This window comes from Myodes glareolus, chromosome 7 (assembly GCF_982192425.1).
Source record: "Myodes glareolus chromosome 7, mMyoGla1.1, whole genome shotgun sequence".
Lineage (NCBI taxonomy): Eukaryota > Metazoa > Chordata > Mammalia > Rodentia > Cricetidae > Myodes > Myodes glareolus.
Window position 1 is genome coordinate 26,216,860 of NC_142032.1, and position 15,907 is coordinate 26,232,766.

Consider the following 15,907-nt stretch of genomic DNA (forward strand, 5'->3'; position numbering starts at 1 on the left):
CCATGTGCTAATTATGGTCGGTGATGCCCTAAAATGAAAGTGCATTACCGAATGCTTTTAATTACTTATAATGGTGGTAAGGTGGCATGTCATGGAGCCGTTTTAGCCCCAGACATCACTCTAGAGAATTCCAAACAGATATAGACAAGTGCCACCAGGACCCAGCTCCTTCCCCTCGGGCTGTTTATCCACAGGAATAGGATGTCCTGAAGCAACACTTCCCCCCAACTTGAGTGCTGATAAGTCTGGTTATCAGAAAGATATCGCCGTGGGTGTGAGCACAGCGTGCATTTTCCTGATAGGTCAGTCCCCAGGAAAGCTGGCAAAGACGGACAAAGAGCCCCGATGTGGTGCAATATTAACAGACAGCTGTCCCTGGCTTCCCGATAAGTAGGATGACTCGCATTGCTGAGCTGTGCGGTCACTGCCAAAGGAATGGCCATCTCACATTTCTTCCTGATTCGTGTACACTGTGGCCAGCTTGTCATCTCCCTCTTGGGCTTCCCAGACACTGAGTCTGGAATGAAAATTCACCTGCCTCTGAGCTGGCCATCGGTGGGGGCAGGGGTGATACTTGACTTCCCAGGTTGGAAGATTATCTCACTCAGCCCTAGCTATATAACCAGCTGGTGTAGAGGGGCTCCATCGGGACAACTCCAGGGGTTCATCCACGAGACAGAGACACGTCCAGACGCATCGCTGCCAGCATGATGGTGCTGAGAGTAGAGGAGCTGGTACGTAAGACACCTTCGTCACCTGACCAAACCTGGTTCATCTTGGCTTTTATGTGAAAGCTCAGAAGCCCTTTCGTTTGGAGGCATAATTTAATGTAAGGGAAGTCTGCAAATGTCAAGTACGGAATAGGGTTTGTTTACGCCAGGATACAAGTGGGAAAACTCAGAGCAGACAGCTGTGCATTTTCTGCATGTTTCTTGTTGATTGTCTTCTCCTTGGGTCTCAGTACTGTGGTATGCAATACTGTGGTTATCGTGCCTTGGGGTAGAAGTTTTATGGCAAAAATAAATGTCTGGACACTGCACAACTCAAGACCGAAATGAAAGAATTGAAAAGTAAGTGGGGCGTGTTGGTGAAAGCGGGTTGCGTGGCTAAAAGTAATTTTATGTGTGCCAACCTGGTATACACCTTGTCTTACTCTTGAGAGAGCAGGTCATCCTGGGAGATCTGTAGCTATGCCTCCGACAGTACACTGCCTGAGCGTGGCGCTCATCACGGAGGGAGGACGGAGGACCTCCAACAACATCCTTTGGGGAGAGTGACCCTAGGTTGGGTAGCATTGGCACTGACTTCACCGTCTTCCTCACATATAGGTAACAGGGAAGAAGAATAGCAATGGGGCCGCAGGGGACTTCCTTCCTGGGGATTTCAGAGATGGAGAATATGAAGCTGCTGTTGCTTTGGAGAAACAAGAGGATTTGAAGACACTTCCAGTCCACCGCGTGAACCTGGAGGAGGAACAATGGAAACGTGAGAAACAGCGAGAGGCAGAGGTGAGGACCTCCCGTGGAATCTAGCAGTGGGAGACTGGGGGTGTAGAGATCCTTGAAGATGGGGAGAAGGAAAATAAACTCTTCTAAAGATGTTTCTTCACCGAATTTGAACCCACAAAGATGAAAAGAAGCAGTATTCTTGGAAATGATTTGGGAAATGGTTCTTAGATGAGACCATGACCTCTGGATTCTGAATCAATGATTTTATGTGCTATGACCATGTTTTGATCAAAAGACAGAAAGATAGTCCATAACTTGGGAAGCCCCAGTGGGACACACTGTTTACTTAATGTTGAGCCAAGAGTTCTTCATTTTTATAACATTAGTTGCCATGAATTGTCGTCAGAATAAGTTTGCGATATTTATTGGCATTTGTCCTTGTTGAAGTTTTTATTGATATTTTATTGTTTACTAACATAATAAGAAGTACACTAGTTGGCAGTGATCTCTGTTCTGAGTCTCTGAGTAGTGAGGGTCACTTGAGAGAGAACGGCATCAGCATTTGAGCACTTAGTATGTATTTTCCTTCCTAGGTAAAGCAAGGTGAGAACACAAATTCTATAGAAATCTGGGACTTATGGTACTAATTACAAAATGATCACTGAGAGACTTCATTGCACCTCCATCCAATTAGTCAAGGGCTAGTTCTACAAGCAAAGGAAGTAAATATGACTTAGATTAAAATTAGACCCCAGATACCTTAATGAAAAAAAAAAATCACTGAAGATAGACATTTTCTTTTTCTTTTTCTTTTTCTTTTTTTTTTTTTTTTTTTTTTTTTTTTTGGTTTTTCGAGACAGGGTTTCTCTGTGGTTTTGGAGCCTTTCCTGGAACTAAGCTCTTGTAGACCAGGCTGGCCTCGAACTCACCTAGATCCGCCTGCCTCTGCCTCCCGAGTGCTGGGATTAAAGGCGTGCGCCACCACCGCCCAGCTAGACATTTTCTTAAAAGTGCTTTACATTTCCTTTCTGAGCAAAGCATTCATACACTTCCTTCAGAACTTTAATTTGTTCATACACCACCATAGTTAGAACTTATCAGAGTTTTAAACATCTGATTTCTTCCCTCCCCCCTTTTAAGCTCAAAAAGAAAAAACTAGAACAAAGGTCAAAGCTTGAGAACTTGGAAGACCTTGAAATAATCGTTCAACTGAAGAAAAGAAAAAAATACAAGAAAACTAAAGTTCCAGTTGTGAAGGAGCCAGAGCCGGAAGTGATTGTAAGGATGGTGTGGTTTCCAGGACTGTGCACCCAAGTGGGCTATAGGGGTGTGTGCCGTGGAGAGAACGGCTGCAAAACCCGTGACTCTTCCTCTTTTCTTTTTTCTCCTTTCTCCTCAATCTCTCTCTCTCTTCTTTGTTCTCATCCACTTCTTTACCACCCTCCTCTTCCTTCTCCTGCTCTCTCTCTCTCTCTCTCTTCTCCTCTCCCTCCTCCTTCCTCACTTTAGACTGAACCCGTGGATGTGCCGAGGTTTCTGAAAGCTGCACTGGAAAACAAACTGCCCGTCGTAGAGAAATTCCTGTCAGACAAGAACAGCCCTGATGTCTGCGATGAGGTAGGGCTGATGCCTTCCTGCAGGCTGGCAAATGCAGTCTGGGATGTCTTCTGCTTCCTTTAGGCTGGCAAATGCAGTCTGCGATGTCTTCCACTTAAAAGTTTCTCCAGCTGTTGCTACATCTGCCAGGAGCATAAAAATGAATGTTTTGTTCTCCCCCACCCCACAACCCCCAAATACTAGATTAGCATGATGGATTGCATGGAATTTTTCCTGTTCTCACATAATTCTGTCTGATTTATATGAAGAAAGCTTGTCTTTAACTTAGATCCTTTGGAGAGACTTCCATAAAGGCAAGGCCAAAAAGTTTCTCCTGAAGAAAGGTAATATTCGCAGCAGCATTGTTTAGACCCTGATAGCTCGGCAGTAGAAGGGGAAGGTGGAATTCCTAGTTTAGCTCTGTCACTGTCCGATTTGGAGCAGCTCCGGTGCGTTATCTTTGCCTCAGTTTATCTGTAAGCACGGTCTCCTCTGTTAGCCTAACAACTCGTTAATACAAAGCCAACTTGTCAGAAATCGTGACTTTGTATCGCATCTCTGATGAACTGAGAGGACAGTTCATACCAAAGCTGAGTTTCCTTTCTTTTAAAAATTAACTTAATGGTTTTCGATATTCGACCTAGCACCGAGTTTGGATGGAAGACAACTGTCTGCCGTACTTGGCTTGTGCAAACACAAAAGGGGACACTTCCCCATTGAGGTGGTTTGTGAGGTTTGAAGTCCACATCCCTTTGCCTTGGCCTTTAGCACTTAGGCAGGGTCTAGGCCCAGAAGCTTAGGTTCTAGCTGCCAGATAATTATTCTAATCCTGCAATTTCAGGAGCTTTGGTATTCTGATTCATAAAAAAAAAAAAAAAATCATGGCCTTTCTATCACTTAGGTCATCGTAGGCCAAGCTTCATAGCTCTTAAAGGATTATGCGCATTTTTTATATGCACCACTATCTCTTGTTTTAATCTTCGACAGTATAAACGGACCGCTCTCCATAGAGCATGCTTAGAAGGACACTTGGCAATTGTGGAGAAGTTAATGGAGGCTGGAGCCCAGATTGAATTCCGTGATATGGTAAATATATTTTTTTTGTTTGGAAATGAGCCAAAGTAAACAGGCCGTCTGAAAGCTCAGGAAAACGTACAGTGAAAAAACTAGCCCGACTGGACTGAAAATTGATCTGAGAAAACTAGTCAGGAGCTCCCTTCTCCATACAAAGGGTCATTGGGCAGTGGGGCTGGGTCATGTGGAAAGTATTTTCCAGGCGGCCTGAAAAGGAGTGGAGTGTTGCAGAGAAGAGGAAGTGAAAGTTGTTGGGCAGAATTCAACAACCTCAGCAGAGAATTTGGGTCATTATCAAGTCAGTAGCATTCCTGGCCTTTCAACACCCCACTCCTTGCTTCAGACAGCCCAGCCTGCTCCTGGCCTCTCAGCTGCCAGCAATGCATGTGAATTTCCTAGCTGTGTACTTTATATGATGGATGCCAATTGCCACCGATGAGATTTGGAGTCAGGCTGCATATTAAATGAATCACAGCTAAGGAAAGTGGCTGCTATTCAGACCCTGACAGTCAGCTGCTATGACTTCCATAAAGACCAGTAGACAATCTATTTTATACCCTGAAGATTGAACTGGGAAATGCTTCATTTATTTATATGCAGCTCAGTTTGACATTATGGTAAAATGGAAAAGGAATAAAAAAAAGTTCTGAAGAGCCTAGCCTGCATTGAGTCAAAGGGAAAAATATTGAAAATATTGAAAAGTCTTAAGAAGCTAATAATAATAAAGTTTGGATGAAGAGATGGCCAAGTTTGGAATCTGGAAGTCCAGACACGTAGCAAACAAAGCAGAGAGGTGGCGATCTCTTCTAAGTGCAGCATAAGGTGACCACAGAGATTGACAGCTGAGGTCCCTAGGCTGTGCGTGTGTAAACAGAGCACAGAGCCAGCAGGAAATGGCCAAAGAAAGACAGGGACCTGGGATGAGGTGTTCAATCCAGATTAAGATATTCTGGAACATGATCAGACTTATTAAAAATGCACATAAATCCAGCGACTCCCACACAGTTTAGCTGAGCTATTTAGACGAATCACAGAAGTGCCTCTCAAGACCAAGAACGCCCAGAGCTATCAGTGGTCCATATACTCCGGAACCTTTGAAACTAAAGACCAACTCCCACTCCCAACAAAATTCTCCTTCACACTGTCTTGTCTTGTGTTTTTCCTTTCCCAAATAGCTTGAATCCACAGCCATCCACTGGGCATGTCGTGGAGGAAACCTAGATGTGCTGAAACTGTTGTTGAACAAAGGTGCCAAAATCAGTGCCCGAGACAAGGTATTTCCCTGCCTTAGGCTTCTGCTCCCTGCTTGCCACGGAGGTCCTCTGTTAGTCCTTATTCTGTGGACACCACACACACACACACACCATATGCAGGCACCTCGGGGCCTCGACAGTGCCTGTTCTCACTCCTTCCTCTGTTTTCTAATTTTTTAGCTGCTCAGCACAGCACTGCACGTGGCCGTGAGGACTGGTCACTACGAGTGTGCTGAGCATCTCATTGCTTGCGAGGCGGATCTCAACGCCAAGGACAGAGTGAGTAACCCACAAAGCTGAGACACCTTATTGGAAATCCCTCAGGCAAGCCAGGATACTCTGGCAGGATCCACTTCCTGGCTTCACACTTCCTGCCTGCTTGCCCTGCTTCTAGGAAGGAGATACCCCACTGCACGATGCCGTGAGGTTGAATCGTTATAAGATGATCCGGCTCCTGATGACCTTCGGGGCGGACCTCAACGTCAAGAACTGTGTAAGTAGTCAAAGCAAGGGTGCCACTGGTCAGCGTCCTGCTTTCCAGAATTTCTCAAATATTTGCAAGTATAATTCCCATGGTAGTAGCTTTTAAGATACACTAATGGTTCAAATGTGTCTGTTTCCATAAGGACAGGGTGTGACTTGGCAAGGACCCGGGTCATAGGGTCAAATATCGGGGAAACTTGAACTTCTGTTCTGATCTTAGAACCTGATAGTTCTTTGAAAGATTGGTCTTGAATAAAAGATAGTCAAAATTGTCACCTTTAAATACACATGGTGGGACTGGAGAGACGGCCCAGTGATTACGTGCACTGGCTTCCAGAGGACCTGAGTTCAATTCCCAGCAACTACATGGTACCTCACAACCATCTGTAATGGGGTTTGGTGCCCTTTTCTAGCTTACAGGCATACATGTAGACAGAGCATTCATACATATAATACATACATAAATAAAACTTACAAAAAAATAAAAGCCACATTGGATAATTCCAACCTGCCTTGGTCATTCCTGGCTGAATAGAGGCTGAAGTAGGTAGGAATAAATACACCTGCCTTTCTCAAAATATCTCTAAATAACATAGAGACTGAAATTAATCAATAAGCAGTCTGGGGAATTCCAAATAGTCCTTCTTTCCTTACAACAATGCAGAATGTTGCCATTCTTCCAGGGGCTACCATGCTTTTTCTGATTTTTTTTTTAAAAAGATAACTACCATTCATTGTCCACTTTTTATGTACATGTCTTGAATTAATTTCCTACACTAGATCCCAAGATTCCTACCTAAGTATACATATGTATTAATTTAACTTCTACTGTACATGGGGAATGTAAGCAACTTACCCTCATGGCTACAATCCCCAGGCAAACATCATCTACCATAACTTAAAGAAGATCAGCAGGAAGACAGTCATAAATCCCCAAAGAAATGCTCTTGAGGGTTTTGAAGAATTGTTAAAAAGAGGAAAGGTCTTCTTGAGGCAAATGACCGCCTCCTCTTTTTGTGTGACTGTGAGGCTGAAGGGACAGTTAAAAAGGAAACTGAGTGTGCCCCAAATCCCAGCACTGTGGAAGAGGATCTTAGGTCCACGACTAGCTTGGGCTACGTGGAGTGGGAACCTGACATGGTGAGGAGAAGAAGGAAGAATGAGGAGTGGGTAGGTGGTGCCTACTCGGTTTGGGGAATGTTAGCAGTAGGGTCCCCTGCTAGGTACTGGGATTAGTGTCACCCAATATTTCTCTCTTCAAAAATGAACCTAAAGTATATTCAAGGAAATCTTCAAAGATGCAGAAGGTAAGGGCCTATTTATTTATTTATTTATTTATTTATTTATTTATTACAAGCAATGAAAGACCATAAGCAGAAATAAATGATAATGCATATTGTCACTTGGGCCAGAGAGGTTTCATAAATGACATCAGTGAGTGGCTACTAGGCTCTGTGCGGGGTGTGGGGGGTGTGTGTGTGGGGGGAATAGGTTCTTGATGGTGGCTCTTCTCCAATCCAGTACCTTGAGAAATCTTTTTTTTGTGTTTACTTGTTTTTGTAAGTCACAAATTTACATTAAAAAAAAATCTCTTGATTCTCTCCCTTCCTCTCTTCCCTGACCTGAGCAAAACCAACTCTCCATGTTGATTAGCATATCAAAGCAGCCAGTCTACAATCTCTGGGATCAAGAGTACTTCTGAGCCCAATACAGAAATACTTAGGATTTCTCATATCTAAAGAGAAGAATTGCAAAGTGCTGCGGTTTTAATATGTGTAAATATCTTGAGGCATGTGCATAAGGGAGATCAAATTTGGGACTGAAAAAAAATTATTTATTTACATGTCTCTAACACCAATTTCAAAGAAAGTAAATTTTGTAAGAAACCCTGGTGAAAATTCTGAGTTGTGAAAAACCTACAGAGCAGTCAACAGCCGGGCAGCAACGGGATGGTTACCCATGGCTTGGTGAAAGTAGACTTACCACAGGTCTTCAAGGTCTGCAAGGTCCTAGAAATACCTGCATACATTTTGACTTTCACAATGACCTGAGGCTCTTTGTTACTTTAGTGCCTAAGGACCAGGGATTTCCCCCAATACCTGGGATAGTTCTGGGGATGGTGGGAGGAGAAGTCAATAGAAACAACATCAAAACCAGTGATAGGACAGTTAGAATAAAAAGTAGATCACTCACAGCAAAAAGCAGATACTTTGATAATATGCCTCATCAGATACAGAGAGTGTGGGCTGATGGGCTCCTCCCACCTGGAAGTCAACGTTTCCTTTCTTCTGTGTAGGCTGGGAAGACCCCCATGGACCTGGTCCTGCACTGGCAGAATGGAACCAAAGCAATATTCGACAGCCTCAAAGAGAATGGCTACAAAACCTCTCGCATATCTACATTCTAAGGAAGGAGACGCTCGACAGGAGCTGCTCATAGGTGTTTTTGAAGCATTGCCTACCGGAAGAGCAACCAGCTCTAAGATCCAGCTTTTGTTTGCCAGAGGGTCGGGGAGATAGACTTAAAGATGCTTCGAGAAAGCCCTGGGTTATAGGTGTTCAAATTTCCTTTAGTGATGCTCACCATTCTTATTTATTTCTATTTATTTATTTATTTGGTAACACTGGTATTCAGGCTTTCACGAGCATTTTGGGGGCGGGGGAGTAAAACTCAATCTGTATGCAACATTCAGCATCCCATAGATCTCAAACCATGTGGATGAATGATGTCTACTCGCATACTTTTCTTCTCTGTCACATAGAGCTATTCAGTGTATTTTTAAATGGCAAGGGTGATCATTGCAGCTCTCTTCTGAATTCTTACTGCTCATCTTTGAATGAAGCAGCAGAAGGCATGTGTTGATGGGGAAGGGGGTGAAAGGGATTCTGCAGGACAGACACTGAAGCCCGCTGTTCACCCAGAAGTTTGGCTTGATTGGTTGTTTACTAAGTTACACGACTCTCTATCCCAGGTGGAGGGGACTACATGAATGAGAGCAGGGAGGAGAAGGGAGTGGAAAGTGAGGCCATGATGAACTGCGGTCGCTGAAATCTAAGGCAAAAGGAAAGACAGACACTGTAAATGTGTAAATGTATATTGTGTTGTATGTATATTTTATATTCATAATAAATGCAAACAAATTCTAAACTCTGCTCTAAGCTCTTTGTCAGTGCAGTGGTGGGAATGTCTCTTGTAAAGAATCCTTTAGGAAGATGCTTGTTTATCAGTGCTTTTCAACCTTCTCAGATTAGAAAAGTCTAGGGGTTTGGGAAGATGGTTCGGTGGTTAACAGCCCTTGCTGTTCTTGCAGAGGACCTGAGTTTGGTTCCCAGCACCCCGTAAGGGCTCACAGACATCCATAAAGCCAGTCCCAGGGGATCGGATGCTCTCCTCACTTCCACAGGCACCAGGCACGCACATGGGGAACATCATACCTGCAGTCAAATGCTCATGCACGTTAAAATAAAATAAATCTAAAAACAATTAATAAGAAATGAAGAAGGGGGCTGGAGAGATGGCTCAGAGGTTAAGAGCACTCATTGCTCTTCCAGAGGTACTGAGTTCAATTCACAGCAACCACGTGGTGGCTCATAACCATTTATAACAAGATTTAGTGCCCTCTTCTGATGTGTGGCCATACATGCCAAAACACTGTCTACATAATAAATAAATAAATCTTTAATAAAAAAAAGAAATAAAAAAGGAAGAGGGAAGAAAAAAAAGAAATGTCCTATAGAAACCATAGTCTCAGAACTTAATGTGCTGACCAGTCACCCCAGGTATCTTGATAAACTGAAGAGTTGCCCTCAGCTGGTCTCAGGTGGGGCCTGTGAATCTGCATTTTTTGTTTTAGTTCAAGTTTTTTATTTCTACAGTTGTGTTTACACACCTAAATGTTTTTACCTCTGTCATATGATATTGTAATTGTCTACCCTTTTACATTTCTTGAGCTCTTTAATGATGAAAATCATAACTTAAGCATATTTTATCCTTGGTGCCTAAAAATACCATTTTAACATTTTAAAATATTTATTTTTTTAAAAATGAGCTTTTCTCATTTTGCATACCAATCTCAGTTCCTACTCCCTCCCCTCCTCTTGTTCCATCCACCTTCCCCCACCCCACTTCCCATCCACTCCTCAGAGAGGATAAGGTTTCCCATGGGGAGTCAACAAAGTCTAGCGCATTGAGGCAGGTCCAAGGCCCTGCCCACTATATCAAGGCTAAGCAAGGTATCCCTCCAAAGAGAATAGGTTCCAAAAAAAAAAAAACCAAAAACAAAAACAAAAACAAAAAAACAAAACAAAACAAAAAATAAAAAAACAGTTCAAGCAGTAGGGATAAATCCTTGTGCCACTGCCAATGGCCCCTCAGTCTGTCCCAGCCATGCAACTGTCACCCACACATTCAGAGGGCCTAGTTTGGTCCTATGCTGGTTCCTTCCCTGTCAGACTGGAGTTGGTGGGCTCATATTTGCTTAAGTAAGCTGTTTCAGTGGGTGTCCCCATCATGGCCTTGATCTCTTCGCTCGCATTCTCACTCCTTCCACTCTCATTGAACTTTGGGAGCTCAGCCCAGTGCTCGGCTGTGGCTCTCTGCCTCTGCTTCCATCAGTTGCTGGATGAAGGTTCTATGGTGACATTTAAGATATTCATCAACCTGACTACAAGGCAAGGCCATTTCGGGCACCCTCTCCTCTATTGCTTAAGGTCTAAGCAGGGGTCATCTTTGTGGATTCCTGGGAATTTCTCTAGTGCCAGGTTTCTTGCTAGCCCCATAATGGCTCCCTCAATCAAGATATCTCTTTCCTTGCTCTCCATCTCTGTTCTTCTCCCTCTTGACTATCCAGGTCCCTCAAGTTTTCCTCTCCCCTCCCCTCTCCCCTTCTCCTCCCCTCCCACCCTCCTTTCCCCCTCCACCAATCTCTATGCTTTCTTACCAGCTCCTGCTATTGAGGCCAGAGGCAGAGAACTAAAAAAAAGCTGTTGTTTCCACTCCAATGGTGTGGAAAAAGAGACCCCTGGCGGGAAGAATAATTACTGCAAGTTAAGCAAGCACTTCTTGAGTTCTCATCAGGGCTTAACTCACTACTTAGGGGCTTATTAATCTTTGTATTGTGGACAGGTGCTGACAGGGTCAAAGGCCTCCCATGAGAGAACATTCTGGATCAATGGCTTTTGACCTTCAGTGGAAAAAGTTTGTTGGCAAATGCTAAGTGAGGCGCTAAAGACATCTGGTGAGAAAAATGCATCGAACTGTCTCAGCCCCACTGGGACAGACAAGCAATAAAGAAACAAGTAGAAATAATAGATAATATCAGTCTATTTTAGGTCCAATGAAGGGGGAACCCCAGAGTGCTCTCTCAGTATCTAAAAGGTGGAGGACCATATGTGGTGGAGTTTTGTTTTTTTTTTTTATGACTTCTTGGAGGTGTCAGGCTTGAGGGAGATTCTAGAAGATGAACAGGTTTATTCAAGCCTGGAGTTCTGCAGGCAACAGCAGGGCATGGGCAATCTCAAGGGTGTGGGGAATGTTTGGAACTCGGGATATCCGATGTCTGAGGAAGACTCATGTCAAACCCCAGCACTGTCTTCCCATAGCATCCTGCATCACCTGGTGAGAGATCTAAGGCAGTGGTTCTCAACCTTCTTAATGCTGCGACCCTTTAACACAGTTCCTCACACTGTGGTGACCCCCAACCATAAAATTATTTTCATTGGTGCTTCACGCTACTGTTATGAATTGTAATATAAACATTTGTGTTTTCTGATGATCTTCAGTGACCCTTCTGAAAGGGTCCGGAGGGGTTGCGAGCCACAGGTTGCGAGTCAGTGATCTAAGCTATAGGATAGAGTCAGTACTTCCAACACAGACAGTGTTTCTCTTGCTCACGATGACATCTGACTGATATTATTTATCCCATTTCTATCACACCAACAGGTTTTAGAAGTGCCTGTCTTCCCCCTGAACTAGCTTTGCTTTTGGTCTTTTATCTTGTGTTCCCTTTCTCCCTGAAGAAAATACTTCATTGGCTGATGGAGAATTCTGGAAGTTGTTCTTGACTTTATTTTTATTCAGCCCTTTTGATCAAGTCGTATCAAACATGCTGGCATCTTGTGAGAGTCTGCCCAGTACTCTGTGACCTCCAATCTGGGCAAGGCCTGCAACATCAGGATTCTGCAAACATCGCTCCTGCCTCCTGGCCTTCAGGTTTGTTTACTAATCTCTTTTTAAAAAAAGATTTTTTTTTGTGTGTGTGTGTGTGTGTGTGTGTGTGTGTGTGTGTGTAGGAGCCCACAGAAGCCAGAAGAGTGTGGGATTCCCTGGAACTAGAGTTACAAGATATTTGAATTGCCCAAAGAGAGTGCTGGGGATTGAAGCCAGGTCCTCTGGAAGTGAAGCAACTGCTCTTAACTGCTGAGACCCTCTCCGGTCCCACCTCTGCTCTGCTGTTTTTAGTTGCTGCCAGAAGTTTCCTAAAAGGCAAGTCTGATCCAGTAAGTTCCCTCTTTCAAACTGTTCAGTGGTGTCACATTTCTCTTGAGATCAAGTGCAAACTCTTTAACTTGTCATAAAATGTCCTTAAAATGTGGTTGCTGCTAGTCTTTCTTCTTTTCAATATTGGGGGTTTACACCCAGGGCCTCATGCACACAGCCAAGTGCCCAAGCCTGTGATGTACTTGAACTCACTTTAGTCTAGGCAGTCCTTCAATTTGTGACCCTCTTACCTTGGTCTCCTGAGTAGCTGGGATTATAAGCCTCCAGACAGCTGGTGAATCAGCTCAACTTTATTCCAGAGTATAAGGAAAATACTGGGGGGACAAATCCTAATTCGCATTCAGTGGCATGGGCCCATTATAAGGTTTCCTGTGTGGCAGTAGGGTCCTATAGCAGAGCTCCTGGCGCAGGTCTTAGTTAGCATTATGTGCAGCAGGGGAGGCTTCTAGCAGGAATTTCTGCCAAGGGTCACCCTAGAAATAAATCGGGTATCTGGTTTAGAAACAGCTTTCAGATAAGGTCAGTCCTCCAGGCCCAGGGACATTCTGCAGATAAGGGAAGGTAGCAAGCAGGAAGTTTCACTGGGGACGGAGTCTTCATGTCAGAGCTTTTGGAAAAAGCTACCAGGCCGATAGACTGCAACCTCTGACTAGCCAGCAAGGCCTTCCAATGTTAGCTCTGCAGTACAATTTGAGGTCAGAGATGGTGATAACTCCAGTAGTTCCATTATTTTTGTTTTAGCTATAGTATATATGTGTGTTTCCATATGAAGCTGAGAACTGTCCTTTCAAGAGCTGTGAAGAATTATGATAGAATTTTAACGGGGATTGCTTTGAATCCATAGGTTGTTTTTGGTAGGATGGTCAGTTTTACTGTTTAAATTATAAAAAAAAATTGTAGCACAGGCTGACCTTGAACTCGTGATCCTCCTGCTTCCATCTCTTTTAGCAAATCCTACTGCTGTGCACCACCACTATCTAAACAGAATTCTCAAACAAAGAAACTCAAATGGCTGAAAAACACTTAAAGAAATGTTTACCATCCTTAGTCATCAGGGAATGCAAATCAAAAGCACTTTGAGATTTCATCTTACACCCACCAGAATGGCTAAGATCAACAACAACAAAAAAGTGAGCAGCTCATTCTAGAAGATGTGGAGTAAAGGATACCCCTCCATCTCTGGTGGAAGTGCAAACTTGTATAGCACTATGAAAATCAGTGTCGCAGTTCCTCAAGAAGACGGGAAATGATCTACCTTCAAATCCAGCTACACCACTTTTGGGCATATAGCCAAAGGAAGCTTCATCCTACTATAGAGACACTTGTTAACCATGTTCATTGCTGGTCTATTCATAATAGCCAGAAACTGGAAACAATCCAGATGTTTCTCAACAGAAGAATGGGCAGAGAAAATAGCACATTCACACAAGGGAATATTATTCAGTTGTTAAAAAAATGAAATCAGAAATTTGCAGGTAATTGGGAGGAACTAGAAAAAAAATCACCCTGAGGTAAGCCTGATCCTGGAAGACAAATATGGCCTGTATTTTCTTATTTGTGGATATTAGCGGTTAAATAAATGACAATTAAGCTATAATCCACAGAACCACAGAAATTAGGTATAAAGTCAGGGACTTGGGGGTGATGCAGATACGTCTCCTTAGAAAGGGGGGATAGAATAATTATTGCCACTTTTTTTTTAAAAAAAAACGTAGTATTTGGGTTATGGATGTGATGGGTAGGGACTGGAAAAAAGAGGATCAAGTAAGGATTGGGAGGGAAGAGGGGGACAAGGGAAGGGATACAGAGACAGATAAAAATAAGGACCATTTGAGGGGTGGTATAAAAACCAAATACAATAGCCTTCTGAAATATATACATACAAAGCTGATGTGAATGAAATTGCCAGTGAAGGAGACAGAGCCTCAACTGGCCATCTCTTGTCACCAAATGAAGCTTTCAATACTGAGATTGAGTTACATCTCCTTAAGCTCTTGGCCAAAGGTGCTTCATGGGAATCCTTAAACAACCCAAGCTGTTGCCAAGACTATAGGTTGCTCTCCATAAACTGACAGCAAAGCTCCATTGCTGAAGACAACACGCAGACAACTCACTGACCATGGAGAAGCCAAGCTGGAGCCTACGTAGACCTTTTCCCCTTACATGACAGCAACTTTGGTACAGGAAGGTATTCTGCATGCTACCAAAGGAGAAACGAGCCACAAACCCTTTGCTCAACAATGGTGTCCTGCATGCAAGATATGCTATGGCAATGGAGGTACAAAGCTTGTGGAGTAACCAGTGTCTGGTTTGATTAAAGACCCATGCCATGAAGTAGAGCCTATACCTTGGGTGACCAAGAATCTGAGAATAGATATTCCAGGGACCTAGGGTAAACCCAAATACTACGTTTTTTTTTTTTTTTTAAAGGTGGCAATAAAGTGACTCCTAATGATATTCTGCTGTACCGAGATCATTGCTTTGCTCAAACATCATCAGAGGAGCTTCCTCCTTCAGTAGATGGGATCAAGTATAGAGACCCACAGCCAGACATGCAGAGACCTTGGAATACTCAGCCCTAAATTTGATGTTCCCATCAAATGTCTCCCCTTAGGGCTCTGGGAACCCTGTGGAAAGGGAGGCAGAAAGAGTGCAGGAGCCAGAGGACAAAGAGGACCCCAAGAAAACTAGGCCCTCTAAACACAACCAGGCTGACACACATATGAAACCAGAACCTGAGGCAGCCTGCACAGGGCCTGCATGGGTCTGCACCAGATCGGGGCCTAGAACTAACACAGCACATGCCCCCTTCCCTAACCCAGAAGCAATCTCCGATTGATAGTCATTTGCAAATAAAAATTAGTTTTCTCCAACGGAGTTTCACCGGGAAAATGAGCCACTCTCAGGGGTAGGCTGCAAGACAAGCAGTAGACGGCCAACAGAAAATGAACTCAATGTCGTCTTTGGAGGTTCCTTGTCTCATAATGTCGTTAGGGATCTTTTTTGATTCAATTTTAAAAATTGAACATATACGTAAAATTTGGAGTATGCAAATGAGTGAGTCTGTGTCTATATCTGTTTCTTGTGCCTTTTCTTGGGCTCTTTTCCTTCTGTTGTATTATCCTATTCTAATGTGTTAGTTTGATTTTATTATATTATCCCTTAGAAACCTGTTTGTTTTCTAATGAAGAGACTGAAATGGGATCAAAGAGGGGAAGTGGGAGGAACTGAGAGAAGAGAGAAATCCATAATTAGGATATATTATGCAAAAATCTACTTTCAATAAAAGGAAAGAAAACATTTAAATGCATTTGTGTATGGGTACATGGACACTGCGGGGAGAGACATGGTGTATATGTGGAGGTCAGAGGTCAGTTTTCTCCCTCTAACATGTGGGGCCTGGGGTTCAGGTCATCATGACTAGCAGCAGGTGCAGGAGTCCTGATCTGACTCTTTTTTATGGCTGAAGAGAGCCCATCAAGGAGAAGGCACAGCAGCTGCAGCACAAGGCTCTGGCCAAGTGCATCCAGTCAGGAGGCAGAAAGTGATGAGACT

The 15,907-nt window shown here is 43.5% G+C and overlaps 1 protein-coding gene across 1 annotated transcript; it reads left to right on the forward strand.

Moving 5' to 3' along the window:
• Nucleotides 1-492: 492 nt before the first annotated feature.
• Ankrd1 (ankyrin repeat domain 1) lies at nucleotides 493-9,001 on the forward strand. The gene is made up of 9 exons (XM_048438909.3): nucleotides 493-734; nucleotides 1,329-1,508; nucleotides 2,589-2,726; nucleotides 2,958-3,065; nucleotides 4,032-4,130; nucleotides 5,294-5,392; nucleotides 5,552-5,650; nucleotides 5,766-5,864; nucleotides 8,151-9,001. Exons 1-9 carry the CDS (start codon nucleotides 708-710, stop codon nucleotides 8,259-8,261), a joined length of 960 nt encoding a protein of 319 aa, XP_048294866.1. The 5' UTR covers nucleotides 493-707; the 3' UTR covers nucleotides 8,262-9,001.
• The last annotated feature ends 6,906 nt before the right edge of the window (nucleotides 9,002-15,907 follow it).